At 40.0% G+C, this 14,941-nt stretch overlaps 2 protein-coding genes across 2 annotated transcripts; one reads left to right on the top strand and one right to left on the bottom strand.

The window, feature by feature from the left end:
• Positions 1-368: 368 nt before the first annotated feature.
• cpdp (CPD photolyase) lies at positions 369-6,445 on the bottom strand. Its single transcript, XM_080836601.1, is given in 11 exon segments — positions 369-602; positions 737-896; positions 2,678-2,799; positions 3,043-3,195; positions 3,484-3,682; positions 3,840-3,998; positions 4,114-4,135; positions 4,137-4,288; positions 4,472-4,617; positions 4,739-5,094; positions 6,386-6,445. Coding segments are annotated over 11 exon segments (1,659 nt in total). The 5' UTR covers positions 6,388-6,445; the 3' UTR covers positions 369-414.
• A 1,815-nt stretch (positions 6,446-8,260) lies between these two features.
• On the top strand, positions 8,261-14,789 carry LOC308364074 (UAP56-interacting factor-like). The gene is made up of 9 exons (XM_080837048.1): positions 8,261-8,405; positions 8,893-9,027; positions 10,998-11,149; positions 11,757-11,890; positions 12,514-12,586; positions 12,739-12,794; positions 12,931-13,005; positions 14,018-14,144; positions 14,256-14,789. Exons 1-9 carry the CDS (start codon positions 8,342-8,344, stop codon positions 14,358-14,360), a joined length of 921 nt encoding a protein of 306 aa, XP_080693174.1. The 5' UTR covers positions 8,261-8,341; the 3' UTR covers positions 14,361-14,789.
• The last annotated feature ends 152 nt before the right edge of the window (positions 14,790-14,941 follow it).

The raw sequence follows: 14,941 nt of genomic DNA, 5'->3' as shown, positions 1-14,941 counted from the left end.
CTTTCCATCTGAATGAATGACGTGTGTTAAGCATGAAAACCACCACAAACACAATTTTTCTCCAAGATGTATTTTACGCCTAAACATATCAACATGCACAGATCTGGGATTTCAGTATAAAACATATTTTTATTTTATAAAAAAAGACAGGTTACAAGAAAAACAAAACGAAAGAAAGGTTCCTGAGTTACAAGTTGTACAAACAGCTCTCACGTTGAAACATGAAATCTTCGGAGCAAAACAATTACCACCTCTTCTTAGCCTTAGCTCTTCTTCTGGCTGGAAGAGCCCAATTCTAACTATAATTTCTGTTATCTAACAGTATATGTGGCAGGACAGAAGCATAGCAGATGCTGGTATGATACGCAGAAAAAATGATGTGCATTATTAAGTAATGTGCATTTCGCCATGAAATCACAGAGCTTTTCCTTCTTGAGCCTCTTCTTTAGCCTTTAAAAGCCCCATCTTGCTGTACTGCCTTTCAAATTGTGCAACGTCAAACTTGCGTTTGCATCCATCATAGTTCATGTAGCGGATTTTTCCAAAGACAGGCCTCTCGGCCCAACCCATATCATGTATTCCACAAATGGGAAACATGCAACCTGAACAGAGAAAACAAGTTGTGCATGAGTACCAACAATCATAATCCCTATTGGGTATGTATATATGAATGAGTACTGTCATAATATATTGTCTTGAAAGAAGTCCAAGGTTAATAGTGTGTTCAGTGACCTACCAACATATCCATTAGGGTCACATCCATCTAAAGAATAACGGTCATTGAGGAAAATTGCAATAGAGAGTGCCTCCTCTGGAGAGGAAGTCCATTCCAGGATCTTTTTGGCCCAGTACATTCTCATGAATCCATGGATCTTTCCCTCAATCAATAACTGAGTCTGCAACAGATAAGGAGTTGCAAACATTTCATAATTTATTACATCTCATGTAGCTTCAACCTTTGGAAAGAGGACAATTTCCCATAATTCTATCGTACTTCATTTTAAATGAGGGAGCCTTTTTCTTTATGAACGGCTAACAGTGCATGACAAACCTGCATATAGCCTATAATAATATGATATGTTACAATTAGGGCTGGGCAAGTTAACGCGTTAATCTTGCGTTAATTCATCATAGATATATATATATACAATGTCTCGTCGCGTTGCCGGCCAACGGAGTTGAACGTCCGCACTTGGCGGCCATCTTGCCACAGTCAGCTCGCTCACGTAACATTGTGTTGGTAGTGGTACATGTACTTTTTAAATAACGATAACTTGCTCAATTTTCAATTCAATTTTCAACCGATTTTAAAGCGGTTTGGTTTGTTATAAACGCCAGAAATGTAGTTATGACACTGCTAACGTATGAACTATTATAATTATAACCATGGGTTTTCATATGAAAATAACATTAAACAGAACAGATAAGTGCAATGAATACACACGCACAAGGTATTTATGTAATTTATACTCAGCATACAGAATGGCAACATGAGATATATGTATACTTTTAAAATAGGAATATTACTAATATAATTTGAATTATTACATGTTTAGTTTAAACAAGTAATTATTATGTAGTAGTAATTGCTACTAGATACAAATGCTGATGTTAAGTGTTTGCACAACAAATGCAATGGCACTTTTGTTCATATGGCAGTACATTTAAAACAGTGACAAGTTCTAGGAATTGACAAACTGCACTGAAAGTGTTTTCTGGTTTCTCATTCTAACAGGGACATTTGGTACTGAATATAGACTGGTTTTGCTGCTCCCTGACGAAAGTAAAATGTTTCTGCTGTTACCTCAGAAATTGGCTGTTTTAATGATATGATTGTGGCTCCAGATTTAGTGGCCAGTTTTATTTCTTTTTCATAACGAACAGGATAACATTAATGTGCACTGTACGTACACTACTTTTGAATTCATTGTTGAATTTTGCGTGTACAAATGCGATTAATCGTGATTAATCAGGGAAATCATGCGATTAATCGCGATTAAAAATGTTAATCGTTGCCCAGCCCTAGTTACAATGCAATAAGAACTACAAGTAAACCTATCAATCCAAGGAGATGTCTACTGTGTAGTTAACGCCGAGGTTTGCATGTGGAACTCCTCACTTTCCTTGCATGACTTTATAGTTCCCTCTTAATAAAATGATGAAAGCGTGTCTAAAAGCATATATTTAATAGCTATTCATGTAACATGCCTTCTTATTTATGAATTTGTGCTGACATTTGTGCACGTTCCAGATGTGTCTTTAGGCAATTAATGTCTGCATTATGCAGTTAGCATATTATACAGGGAAAGTGCAGTTACCGGTTTTCTGAAGATGACAATATTTAACATATTCCACATCACTGAACTGGAGTAGTTCGTACCTCTCTAAAGAGGCCACAGAAAATCCAATCAAGATGTAAGAACTATAAATGCCCTATTCTAACTGCACTTCCGTGTAATTACAGTCTTAGATGTTTATTAATTCATTTATTATACTGCGTTATTTTTTTTACACATCTGTCAATAAGCATGGCACAGTTTAGAACAGTTACAAAGCAGTTACTGCTGATGTTATAATATCTTTTCACAATGTGAAGAGGGTGTATAACAAAAACACTCCTGTTTAGGCCCAATTCAGACAAATTTGTGTCAACCTGGAATAATTCTTGTATCAATACCTGGGCTGCATTCCACAGCTTGTCATGAGTCTTGGCCTGCTCCAGCTGCTCGCGATTGTAGATGTGAGATCTTTTGTCTTTTGCATGATCCTTCAGGCTCTTCCGGGCCCACTCATAAGCACCTGCCAAAACAAGGAGAATACCTTGTGATGCGTTATTACACTCTCTGGGGCACACCACACAACTGAAACATCAGTGCTACGAAAGAAAAATGATGTGTATAGTCCACAGAATCTAACACAGCATTTTCTGGGATCCACCCATATTTTCCACCAGCTTTTAAATGAACAGATGCATCAAATGATAAAGAGGAAAGACAGGTTAGTATACCGTTTTTTCCACCGCCAGTGTCAGAGTACACTCACCCTCAATCTTGTCGTAGTTCTCATTGTAAAAGCAGAAGTTGTCTGCAAGTTCCCTGCGCACCACGATTTCCTCAGTAAAGGAGGCCACGGACTCACTGAATTTTTTGCCATTCTTTTGGACCTGCCGGACCACACGCTGGGCTGAAAGTTGACCTGTGAGGAAGTAAAGTTGAGGCAACTGAATGTCAGGTGATCCCATCCCATATGAAACAAATGTGCTGTGGGTATAGTATGATGAGATCATTTTAACAATGAAATACAAAAAATGAGACTTAAAAAAAAGCTGGAGGGTTATTGATTTAGAAGAGCATTTATCAATTCTGCTCCTGGAGTCTCCATAATGCAGATTACCTCCAGGAGGGCAAATCATTCAGATTCTTTAAATGATGGCCGTAGGGGGTTTAGAAGTGACAGAATATCACTGCACTTGTTGACACTGACCAAAGTGGATCCATGGTGAGAGCTGGCTAGCGGCAGCCACGTTCGGGTTGTTCCGGAGAGTGGCAAAGCAATGCAGGCGCTCGTCGATGAAAGACTCCAGCATAGCTATACCCCCTGAGGTTCCAGGCTTTGCCCAGTCTACCTCACCAACAGACCGATCCACCTCCAGAGATGACAGAATCTCATTCCAGTTCACTGACTGTCAAGAAGAAGAAAAAAAAACATTTGAATACCATACCTGTGAAGTTTGTTGATGTTATTTTTTTCATGTGTGAATATTTCATATTCGTCTCACCTATTTACATCAATTGAAACGAACAAGAACTATTTTGAGTTGGATAACTACTCCGTTTTACCTGGGCAGCTCTTGGAGATGAGTGTGGATGTTTGTCAACAGCAGGGAACTCGGTGAGAAATGTGGGCAGCAGTTTAGTAATCTTCCCACGGATGGTTCTAGCAGCATACTCCAGTTTTCCAGATGCTTCCCAGCAAGGCACCACATTGTGAGCATCTACCTACAAAATGTGTTGTGCGCAAAAAGCAATAAGTTGGGTCCTTTGAGGGACTTTTTGTGTAAAAATGCTTTACCAGCTCAAATGATTTACTAAAGTGAAAAAACCTACAAATTACCTGAATGAAAGGGATATCTGGACTGATTGACATCGTCCACCCACTGTGTGGGATCCCTGAGTGGCCAGAAATCAGTTACTACAGCCCCCATGTTCCACTCCTTTATAAAACCAGGGAGGGTATCTCCAGGGAATCCACTGAGAAGATGGAACTGAATATCCAGAACACTGCTTTCCTAAAAATGTTTCATGTTCAGTGTAATACAAGCCATTTTTACTCATCTGCACCGTTTTAAATCAGTATCATAAAAACCATTAAAGGCTCTTGCATTCTAAGTCAATACTCTATTCAAACATTAGTCTGAAATCAAACACACAGTGATTGTACTGCATGTGTGACAGAATTGAAAAGACCATACCTTGGCCACCTCCTGCAGTCCTTGTAACATGAAGGAATAGTGTCGAAATGTTGCCTCTAAAAAGTTTGGCATGAGGCAGAAGCAAATATGAAGGGGTAGTTCCTCTGCAATGGCCAACTGTTGGGCATAGATCAGTGCCCAATTATCTAAATATGACACAGAATAGAAAAGAAAAATATCAAGTTACCTTATCTTAAATGTGAATATGTGAACATCTCAGCTAAAATGTTTTGGTAGTAATATTGGCAAAAGCCAATTTGAAATTACCTTGAACTCGCTGATCCCTTCCCATCCAGTATACCACCCCTTCAGTCCCTCCATTAACTGTTTTGGTGTCAGACAAGAATCTGAGACGCTTCTCGTTGAATTTCACATCCTGAGCTCCTGTTCGTAGCTCAGCCATTTCACCTTCCAGCCATCCTTCCACTCTGTCTACTTTCAGTTGTTTTGCGTTGCTTATCACTGACTTCGCCTTGCGCTTAAGGTCTGCTTTTTTGGGCGCCATGATGGTTTCTGATGTAGAATTAATCCTTAAGCAGGGTCTGAAGAAGCCTGGGCTCTGTCGCAGCAGATCTGCGGAGTTGACCTTTACAATATGTCGGAATGCTGACATGTACCGCAACCTAGGGTCAGATCAAGAAGTAGATGTTACTAAAAATAAATAGGCCTGCTTTTAGAAATAACAACATACGCTACAGACCCTAGTGTAGATTTTTGTGTCCTGTTCTACACAACATCTTAAGGGAAAAGTAAGCAAGAAGGCCTATTCGGTGTTAAAGGCGCTTCAAGTGGAGATAGGCCTGACTGGCACTCACTTGCTCTGGCATTACTCAGGTTGACATTATCTACAGCCTATCTACAGAGCCGATCTGACCATTTCTTTCTCCAGGGATGGTAATTTGCCAGTACAGTTAATATCACCAGTGTGGACTCTGTGTACGGACCAGACTGGATAATTCACCAGTCACAGTAGATAAGTACATTTGCAAGTAATCATAGGATGACCTCCTCTGTTTTTTGCAATGAGGTAAATATGTACAAGAAACAATTTAGCCCTTTACCATCGGCCATTGTGAATTAATGGGCTTATTCGACTGGTCCTCTGAATTGCCACTTCAGACCACGCCTACCATCGCAGTACAAAAAGCGCTCCACTCAGGTCGAGAAAAGGCGACTGACTGTGCACTACTATCAATTTTACTCTCCTCGTCACTGCTGCCTTCTGACATTACGGCAGCAAATATTTTACAAAGGCGTAGCAAGACACTTAAAGTGATGGCAGCAAATATGCGATCATGATTCCAGAGCCGAATTGTCATAATCTAACCATAACATCGTTGCTGCTGTTTTATTACAGGGGATGTTAGAAGACAGCAGTATCGTGGAAAGTGACTATATCTGATATGGCATGAATTGGCTACAGCTGTTGGATTTCCAAGGTTGTCCATATTTCTGCCTGTGGTCTACATTAGGTCGATTTAGGTTACTACTGTCGCCTGAACACTGGATTGATGGTTTTGATTGATCAGGTGTTGCACTTAGCAGCATGATGGTTTCTGGCCCTGCAGAAAGTGCTACGCCAGGTAGGCTATTGTACGAAAACAGCACAAGCGCTGTACGCTTAAGCGACCAGTTGTACACGGCCTTCATCTCCGTGCAGAATCTTATAAGCTAACCAAAAAAACATTATGCACTGCAGCACTATGATATTTTGCATTCGAACAGATTACATTTAATGTCATGTTACAATAGACATCACAGAAATGCGCTTTTGTTTTGTCTGGAATAGCATAGGCGTTTAAAAAAACCTCACCGGATGCACCCCAGCGCGATGAATGAACAAACAGATGCAAAGATGTTTAAGCAACGATACCATAAATGTTGCACATACTAGATTTTAAATAGTTGACTTACATATATCATCACTTAGACTACACTATTTTAGAGGTTCCACGAGTATCCATACACTTCGTCTTCTTCTTCATTTATGTATTATGGCAGTTTACAATCAAGGTGTATTACCGCCATCTACTGGACTGAGGTGCAATTCATTGGGGATCTGAACGAAATCAAATATTTAAAAAAAATGTAACAAAACATAGCACAAAAAGCAAGGACATTTGTGTTTGGTAGATTATTTCTTTGTTGTAACAATGCTTCTTGGCAATAAATCTTATACGGTTGGAAAGCCTTTTTAAGTTCCCTTTTAAATGGTGCCACATTTGTAAGGAACATGCATTTGTGGGATGAGCAGCACAGCTGAGTATGTGGGTTGCGCCCATGCCAAATGTGCCAAAATTCTCCTATTCTCCTGTTGGAATTCACTCTTGTTTTGAGTTGTTTGTTGGATTGGATGATTGAACTCTTGATCAGTAACAGGGAACAAACAAGAAATATTGGCAATTTTACACTTTTTATTTATTTAATACACCATCACGGAGAGAATGGAATGTCCTGCCATGAGTCCAGACCTAAACCCAATTGAACACTTTTTGTATCAGCTCGGGTTTGCTGTTCGTGTTACATTACATTACATTTACATTTAGTCATTTAGCAGACGCTTTTGTCCAAAGCGACGTACAAGGGAGAACAATCAAGCTAAGAGCATTAAAAAACCTGGTGTAACAATAAATATTGCTTATAAAACGACATAGAAAGAATAAAAAAAGAAGTGCGGGCCTGTTGCTGCTTAAGTGCAGGTTGAGCCAAGGTGCCAGTTTAGGAAGAGAGGTGCTCTTTGAAGAGTTGGGTCTTCAAGAGTTTCTTAAAGGTAGGGAGGGACGCTCCTGCTCTGGTAGTGCTAGGCAGGTCGTTCCACCAACGTGGAACTACAACTGAGAATAGTCTGGATTGCCTTGCTTGCACTGGGGGCAGTGCCAGACGACGCTCACTGGATGTGTTAGTGACCAACACAACCACGATGGCTGATCTGCAACATTTCTTGGTTGAGGAATGGAATGCCATCCCACAACAATGTGTGACCAGGTTGGTGACCAGCATGGGGAGGTGGTGCCAGGCTGTTGTGGCTGCATATGGATCTTCCACCCGCTCCTGAGGCTCCCGAGGTTGTATTAAATGAATAAAGTGTAAAATTGCCAATATGTCTTGTTTATTCCTTGTTACTGATCGAGAGTCAGTACAACTAAAAACACAAATGTCCTTACTTTTTGCGCTATATTTAGACGACTTCTTCCTAGTAACAGTAATGATCTTTGTATGCCCAGGGTGATTTCAGTAATCTTCATCTTCCAGTGTTAATAGTGGCCCTTCCTGTGTGGACGAAACAAACAATGCATTAAGTACCTAAAAGGCACGCAGAACTCTTAAGCACAGTTTTATTATTTAATTTGAGTTTAAATGAGGCCTCAGTTCACGTTGTAGACCTCAGAGATCCACCCTTTGGACTGGTGGAGGTTAAGTGGGCCGACATCAATGCGGTCAGAGAGGTATCCCAAATAAAGTTCACTGGGGGTCAAGCCTGTGGTCACTGGCCTCGTCTGGTGTGACTTGTGTGCATCCATGAGAGGGAGACACACTATGTTCTGTATGTGTTGATGGAGGGGCGGGGGGCAAATTAACAATATTAATTCTTGTTGTAAAAAACACTTCAATTAAAACTTTTGTATTAGTAGGTGTACAAGAGGTTTGACACTAAACCACGCTCTTGGAACCCCCCCCAGCACGTTTGGTGGCGATAATATTTTGTTCACCAGTCTACTAAACCGAAGAAGAAGATCACCTCACCCACAATGCATTTCACTAGTTGTATGCTTGCGTGAGAGAGAAGGAGCAGTTTATTAGGTCGCCTATCGTATCTCAGTTTTCTTTCAGAGATATTATAACTGGAAGATTTTTTAATATAGAAACAATATGGACTTTAAAGCTAGAGCCGGCGGTTTTTCAGAGGGACCTGACAAAATTGACATGTCTTTAGGTAAGGATGTATGACACTTATGTTATTATCTAGATAACAGTAGGCTAAAGGCTAGCTAATCCACTCCAAATTGTCATACCATCGCCAGGTAACAGGGTACATTAATATCACTATAGCTATATAGTGTTGTTGTAGCAGTACCGTCGTAGAAACCCTGCCCTACTAATTAAAGATGAATTGCTAGCTAGTTGACAGAGCTTGTATGTTAACATTATGCATAGATGGGCATCCGATGTTTATATGCAGCTGCTAGTACTAGCATACCATGAGTTATCTTAGCTAGAAAGCTATCTACAGTTGTAATCTTGTTGTGGGTTCTTGGATTGCTAACGCTACGATGTCAAGTAGCTTGCTAAGTATCGATACTCTGGATAGTTACAAAGTTAGTTAAGTAACACCTGTCAGTCACAGTAGAGTGAGGTGTCGATAAGTGAATAAAGGTTATGATGGTTTGCATGAAGTGAAAATAATGCTTTCATTTTTGCAGATGACATTATTCGTTTGAACAAAAAACAGACACAGACGTCGAAAAAAGGGACCACAAAGCGCATATTTCCAGCCAAGGGTCGTCTCTCACAAGGAAGGCGGACAGGATCACTGCCAGGTGGTCCAGCTCAAAGAGGTAAAAAAAAAGCGTGTGTACTGACATTAACGGAGGTGTCTATCTACTTGCCCTCAGAGCGTTCTAGTCAAAATTAATTGTTTTGTCTTAAGATACTTGCTGTACCGAGGCCATGGCCAAAAACGGCCCCAGCTCGGTCCTCCTAATTGAGACAGAATGCATGCTGTTCACCGCTGCTACTGCAACCAAGTTCCAGAGTTGAAAAATATTGACTTCGTAACCTTTTTTTTTGGCACAGACCACACAATGATATAGCCTAGTAAATAACCTAGGGAGCTAGTGGGATGAACGGGTATGTTTCTGTCCCTTCGCATGACCATACACCATCATAATCAAGTTCATTCCAGAGTTGGAAAACAGACTTGAAACTGAGGAAGCTTGATATGCTTGGTGTGTTCCACATCAGCACTATTTGTCTTTTTAATGGTAGGCCAGCCGAGCAACAAAACAATAATAATAAGGATAATAATCATAATAAACATCAAGGAAAAAGAGCTCTAGTATCGGTAGATAGATATCCAAATTCACTGAAAAAAGTGGATCAGTGCATTTCATCACCATGAACAGACCCTAAACACACAGCTATCCCTCTAGCTAGTGAAACTGTAATTCACACATGCACAGTCTTGTGAAGGTCATCAAGAAACTCGAAAGCCAAGTATATATACTTGAATCAAAAGACATAGCTGATCCTTCATGGGGTCTGAGACTGGCCTCTCGACCCTGTCCTGGTCATGCATACATCATATCAGTAGCAGCAAAACTACAGCCCAACCACATTCTGTTAATGACTGCATCAGGTCACCGGCCCTGCAAAATGTAAGCTTATTGCAAATGTTCATTGTTAAAGGCACATAATGCAGATTTAATTTTACATATTTCCTTGAAACTAGCTAATTTTAAAATCAGATTCCTCAGATTCATATTGATTGCATATGGTCATGCGAAGGACCGATACATACACCAGTCTTTCCCACTAGCTGCCCAGAACTGTGTTTCTCGAAAGAACTCACCCCAGGTTATTAATTATACCATGAGGCAAAACTGATATAAACAACTACCCAATTAATTTAACATTCACCCTTTCTTTCTTTCTTTGATTTGTTTATTTAAGTTTTATCTCTTTAGTGTCTCGATTGACCCCCATTCATTTCTTTCAAAGACCAATTAAAACAGATGGAATTTAATAAAATAAAGGATTGATTCAGTTTATCGTCAAGTTTTTTTTTAGGATGTGTTTAAATATATACTTATGTTATGATTTATTCATATGTAATCTTATAATCTAATGGCCCATGTGGGCTCTATTTGAAGCACCTACATTTTCTAAGAGGGTGTCCACATGGCAACGGTGTAAAGAGCACACTGCTTTGATAATAATCTTGTTCAGTTGTAGGTTATAAGTTGCTTTTTATAAGGATAGGCGCTCTACTTCCTCTACTTGGGTGCGAGTAAAAGTTTGTTAACTTAAAGGAGAAAAAAAACGCACTCAAGCTTTTCTCATTGCTATTTAATTTATTCACAGATGCGTTTTGGCCTAAGCCATCATCACTGACAGCAATGAGACAAGCTTGAGAGTGTGTTTTATTTCTACTTTAGGTTAGAAGTTGCAGCATAGGTCATGCAAGAAATAAAGGCGATTTTGTGTGCGAGTAAAAGATTGTTAACTTAAAGTAGAAAAAAAACGCACTCTCAAGCTTGTCTCATTGCTATTTCATTTATTCACAGACACGTTTTGGCCTAAGCCATCGTCACTGACAGCAATGAGACAAGCTTTAGAGTGCGTTTTATTTCTACTTTAGGTTAGAAGTTGCAGCATAGGTCTAGCTGGCAACAGCATTTGCACTAGTTTTGACTTTTCTGTGTGAATGTGAAATATAGTTGTTCTGACAAATGTGATGCTTTTACCTAAAAATGCCCAATTGTTATGCTAAACTGCTCTGCTAATTAAATACCATCCTTCTGTTTAGGGGGCATGACTAAGTTTGGCATACGTGGACATAAATTTCCTCTACCAGTTAAGCGTAAGCGTGGTCAAGGGGTCATCACTGGCCTGGCCGCTCGGAAGTCAGCCACTCACTTCAAAGGGCTCAGTCCACTAAACCGACCTGTTGCAGATCAGGTAACAGCTGAGTTGTGATGGCAGTAATGGAATGACCTGGCATGACCATTTCTTGTTCAAACAGTCAAAGTTGTATATGTATTTGTAAACATCTGCTTCATCTGCGCCTGCATAAGGCCGCCATTGTTTGCCAATGCTATAAATGACTGACTGTGAATGAGCTAGTTCATCCATTATTAAATGAACAGTTACTGTCTTACTTCCCATGCAGTCAGTCCTTATCCAATGCTCATTTTTGCACAAATGTTGCTTATATCCTCTTTTACCAGGTATAGAATACTAATGTGCTTTTAAAAAGAATTTTAAGTGAATTGGGACATAACAGTTTTAAGTATATCCATATAATTTAACTCTTTTGTCATACTACATTTATTTTTAATACTACATGAATTTAGACAGTTTGACTCAATGTTCTCTACAAAATCAAAAGACTCTACATGACTTAAAGTGACAGCCATCTTAGAACTGTACAATTTTCAGTTTCACTTCAGATACAACTTTAACCATATCATGGAAGTATTAATCTCCTTCCTACTGAGTTTCTTGCAAAACCGCTGGTGGTCCCTTTGAAGTATTCATGCTAATCCGTGTTTTCCTCATCTAATAGCTTCCTCAGAAATCCAGACCGTTTGTTTACGAAGGGCAGCGCAGACGCATGAATCTCCAGAGGCGGCCATACAGGCAGACTGAAGCCCCGAGGCCTCCGCACCCTCTGTCACGCAAACCCATCCAGCTACGCAGGTGAAGACGCGCAAGCACTCGCCTGACTGTTCATGACATTTGGGGAAAGTCTTCTGATTCTTATATTCATATGTAGTTAATGCCCTGATGTTTGTTAGAGTTAGAATGAAGGTTAAGCCGAGGAACTCTTGAAGTATACCTGGTTAATACATGTATGAGACTGTTCCTGATCTATATGTGTGACTGCTCTCAGAGATGAGAAGAATGGGATGTTTCTGGGACTGTGTGTCTCTAAGGTCACTGTTACACCTGAATGCATTCTCTACGTCATAAGGCATTTGCCATAAATTCCCAGAATGGCATTGATAAGGGTAGCTTGGGGATTTTCCCACGTAAGGTGGGAACAGTGACTCATACCCCCCTTCTGTCAAGTAGGATACTTAAACTCTAGTCAGAGACGCGGGTGACTCTTCATGTGAAACCTTCTTCTCTCCCTTGATGCGTACCATTGTAAATAAAACCTTGTTCCTGAGTCTCCATTAATCTGTTGTATTAAAAATAACCATCAGAGGGAACTGCAAAAAGGTTAACTCTGGCTTATTAGCTGATGGAGTAGAGGGGTAGAAGTGCCAGAGTCATATGGTTAGTGGCTGAATGTGATTGATTTATAGCACTCTTTGCAGGATGCCACCGCCTATTCATCAAGCGCAGAAAGAGGCTCGTCAGGCTACATTCCTCCACCGAAGAGGCCTTAAGGTACGTACTACTGGCTGGGTCTTTCATGCTGTTTGTAATAGAGCCTTGTTACTCTGAGGCTGAATAAATGGGATTGATTCCAATGCAGTGAGTACCTTTTTGTTATTTTATATTTAGCTTTTGCGCTTTTATTCCTTGAATATTCCTTTTAGGTTCAAGCTTCAGTTCAGAAGACCAATGCAGCTCCTGTTGTGCACAGAACGCGCCCGTATGTAACTTCAAACTTTGCTTTGAAAGTTGAAATCTATTTCGAAAACTGTAATTCATTTGCAGTTGATTCTGAGACAATATTACCAGTTAAGGCCTTGCTGTAATATCTGTGTGATATCTGTTGTTTCCACAAGATGGCGCACATCAACAACGAGTAGTGGAATATTGAAGGTTTGCATCGACAATCCTTCTGCTAGGACACAACCTGAGTGAGTGGCTTTTCCTTGTTTCTACCCTTTTCTCTTCACAGCTAGACAAATTTCACAACTAATGTATGGCCTTTCTTCTTAAACTCTAAAATGTTATTTATACAACTCTAATCCCTTAGAGTCTCTGTTATAGAGTTTTACTGATTTTAAAGGATTTGCGTGATGTTTTGTACAGTGCTAATGTTTTTCCACTGATTTTGCTGCTGAAAATATTAACAACAAATTAACCACAGCTTAAGTAGTATCGGAAACACAAGTTTTGACTCGCCGTGTTACAGGGGAACAAAAGATGGATAGCCACTGAATAGGTCATAAGCTTTAAAGTGTATAGGCCATTCGGCATCAGTCGATCTCTTTGCTAAAACCAGGTAAATTACCTGTTGTGATATAGGTGACCCTGCTAGCAGCAGGTACATTTCAGTACATAAATTACAAATGTGGCTATGCACATTGTAATCTTCTCTTGAGGAATATTTCCACTTGGGTTAGATTATGATTTGCCTGGTAAGTGGTCAGATAAATAAATGTATTTCACTCAGAAGTGTAGATAAAATTAGCATATTAAGAGACTACAATTTCATGGCCTAATTTGACACTTTTAAATAGCCACCTTCTTATTAGCAATAAATCAATAATCAGTTAATCATAATAATATAATAAAATATTTAGTTTCTGTAGCACATTTCTGCCAGGAGCCTAAATTGCTATACAGAATGCATAGCCTACAAATGCAATAACTCAGAAGCGAAAATAAATCATTACGACCCTTGTATGCTGGATGGTAGGCTTTTAGAGAGCTGAGCTGGAACCTTACCCAGCAGGGATGGAAAACAGTCACAGAGAGCGGTAATGGTGGCAGAGAACCTCAAAAGTACAAGGGCTGTGTACCGAAAGGCATTCAAGGTTAACAAACACAAACTTGAAGCAGAATCCGATATTTGTAGTTGCACAGGCACGGCCACCCAACACGCTGCCTCCTCTCACTGAATCACTTTGTCTTCCCTTCCTTCAGACCAGCCAGAGCATGGTCTCTGCTCCCTCAGCCCCCACCTGCTTCAGTGAAGGTGGAGAAGGAGCCAGAGAGAAAGCCTCCCAAAGGAGTTCCTTTGCAGTTTGATATCAACAGTGTTGGGAAACAGGTGATCACTCCATTTTTAATTTTGTCCATCAGTAGACCAATCAAGTAATGCCTTCAGCGTGATGTAATGGTAGGAGAAAGTAAGAATTTGACCACACCTTTCTCCCTGCAGACTGCCATGACGCTTAACGATCGATTCCGGATTCTGAAGGAGCAGCGTACAGCAACGGCCCAAAGCAGCGGCCCAAAGGCCAGCCGATTTGTCACTGTGGGCTAGTGACAACTCATGGAGCAAATCAGTGAAGCTTATCCTAGATAACCTGTTTCCTTGTCCCACAGACCAGCCCTCTGACCCAAACTCACTGTACATGAGAAAGGGGAACAGGTACTATGGGAACCTGAGGCAGTCATGAGCTTATCATGATTTACAGATGCAGTCACCTGATGGACAAAACAATGATGGCTGACAGTACAGTGTGCTATTCCTTCAGTTGAAGAACCCCGAGGAGACTTCATTTCAGAATATTACTGCAAGTTCCTGTTTTAATTGAAAACTGCCATTGTTCTTGCATTGTTTACGTTTCAAATTGGTTTGATTTATGTATTCACAACACATTTTTTATCGACAATTTGTTTGACTTAAGATGCTGGAAGCAGCTGTTGGTAAATTGTGTGTAATTATAGCCAAACATATCAATTTTCTCTTTATAAAAAAAAAAAAAACATTATAATGAACTGGAAATCAGTGGATTAGTCTGTTCGGATGTTTTGAGTTTTTTAATGGAGTTTGTTCAGTTTATATTTCAAATAAACGTTGAAATCTTTCTTTGGGATATGAATGTACCCATTACAGCAAAA

The sequence above is a fragment of the Sprattus sprattus genome, assembly GCF_963457725.1.
Source record: "Sprattus sprattus genome assembly, chromosome: 4".
NCBI lineage: Eukaryota > Metazoa > Chordata > Actinopteri > Clupeiformes > Clupeidae > Sprattus > Sprattus sprattus.
Note: the sequence above shows the minus strand (reverse complement) of the source record. Positions and strands in the feature narration are given on the sequence as shown.

What these genes read in the sequence shown, in the direction of transcription:
- LOC308364074 (XM_080837048.1), top strand. Translation starts at nt 8,342, where the DNA reads ATGGACTTTAAAGCTAGAGCCGGCGGTTTTTCAGAGGGACCTGACAAA. An exon ending in AAACCCATCCAGCTACGCAG is followed by an intron (nt 11,891 to 12,513) that starts GTGAAGACGCGC and finishes CACTCTTTGCAG; the next exon opens with GATGCCACCGCCTATTCATC. An exon ending in TCCACCGAAGAGGCCTTAAG is followed by an intron (nt 12,587 to 12,738) that starts GTACGTACTACT and finishes TATTCCTTTTAG; the next exon opens with GTTCAAGCTTCAGTTCAGAA.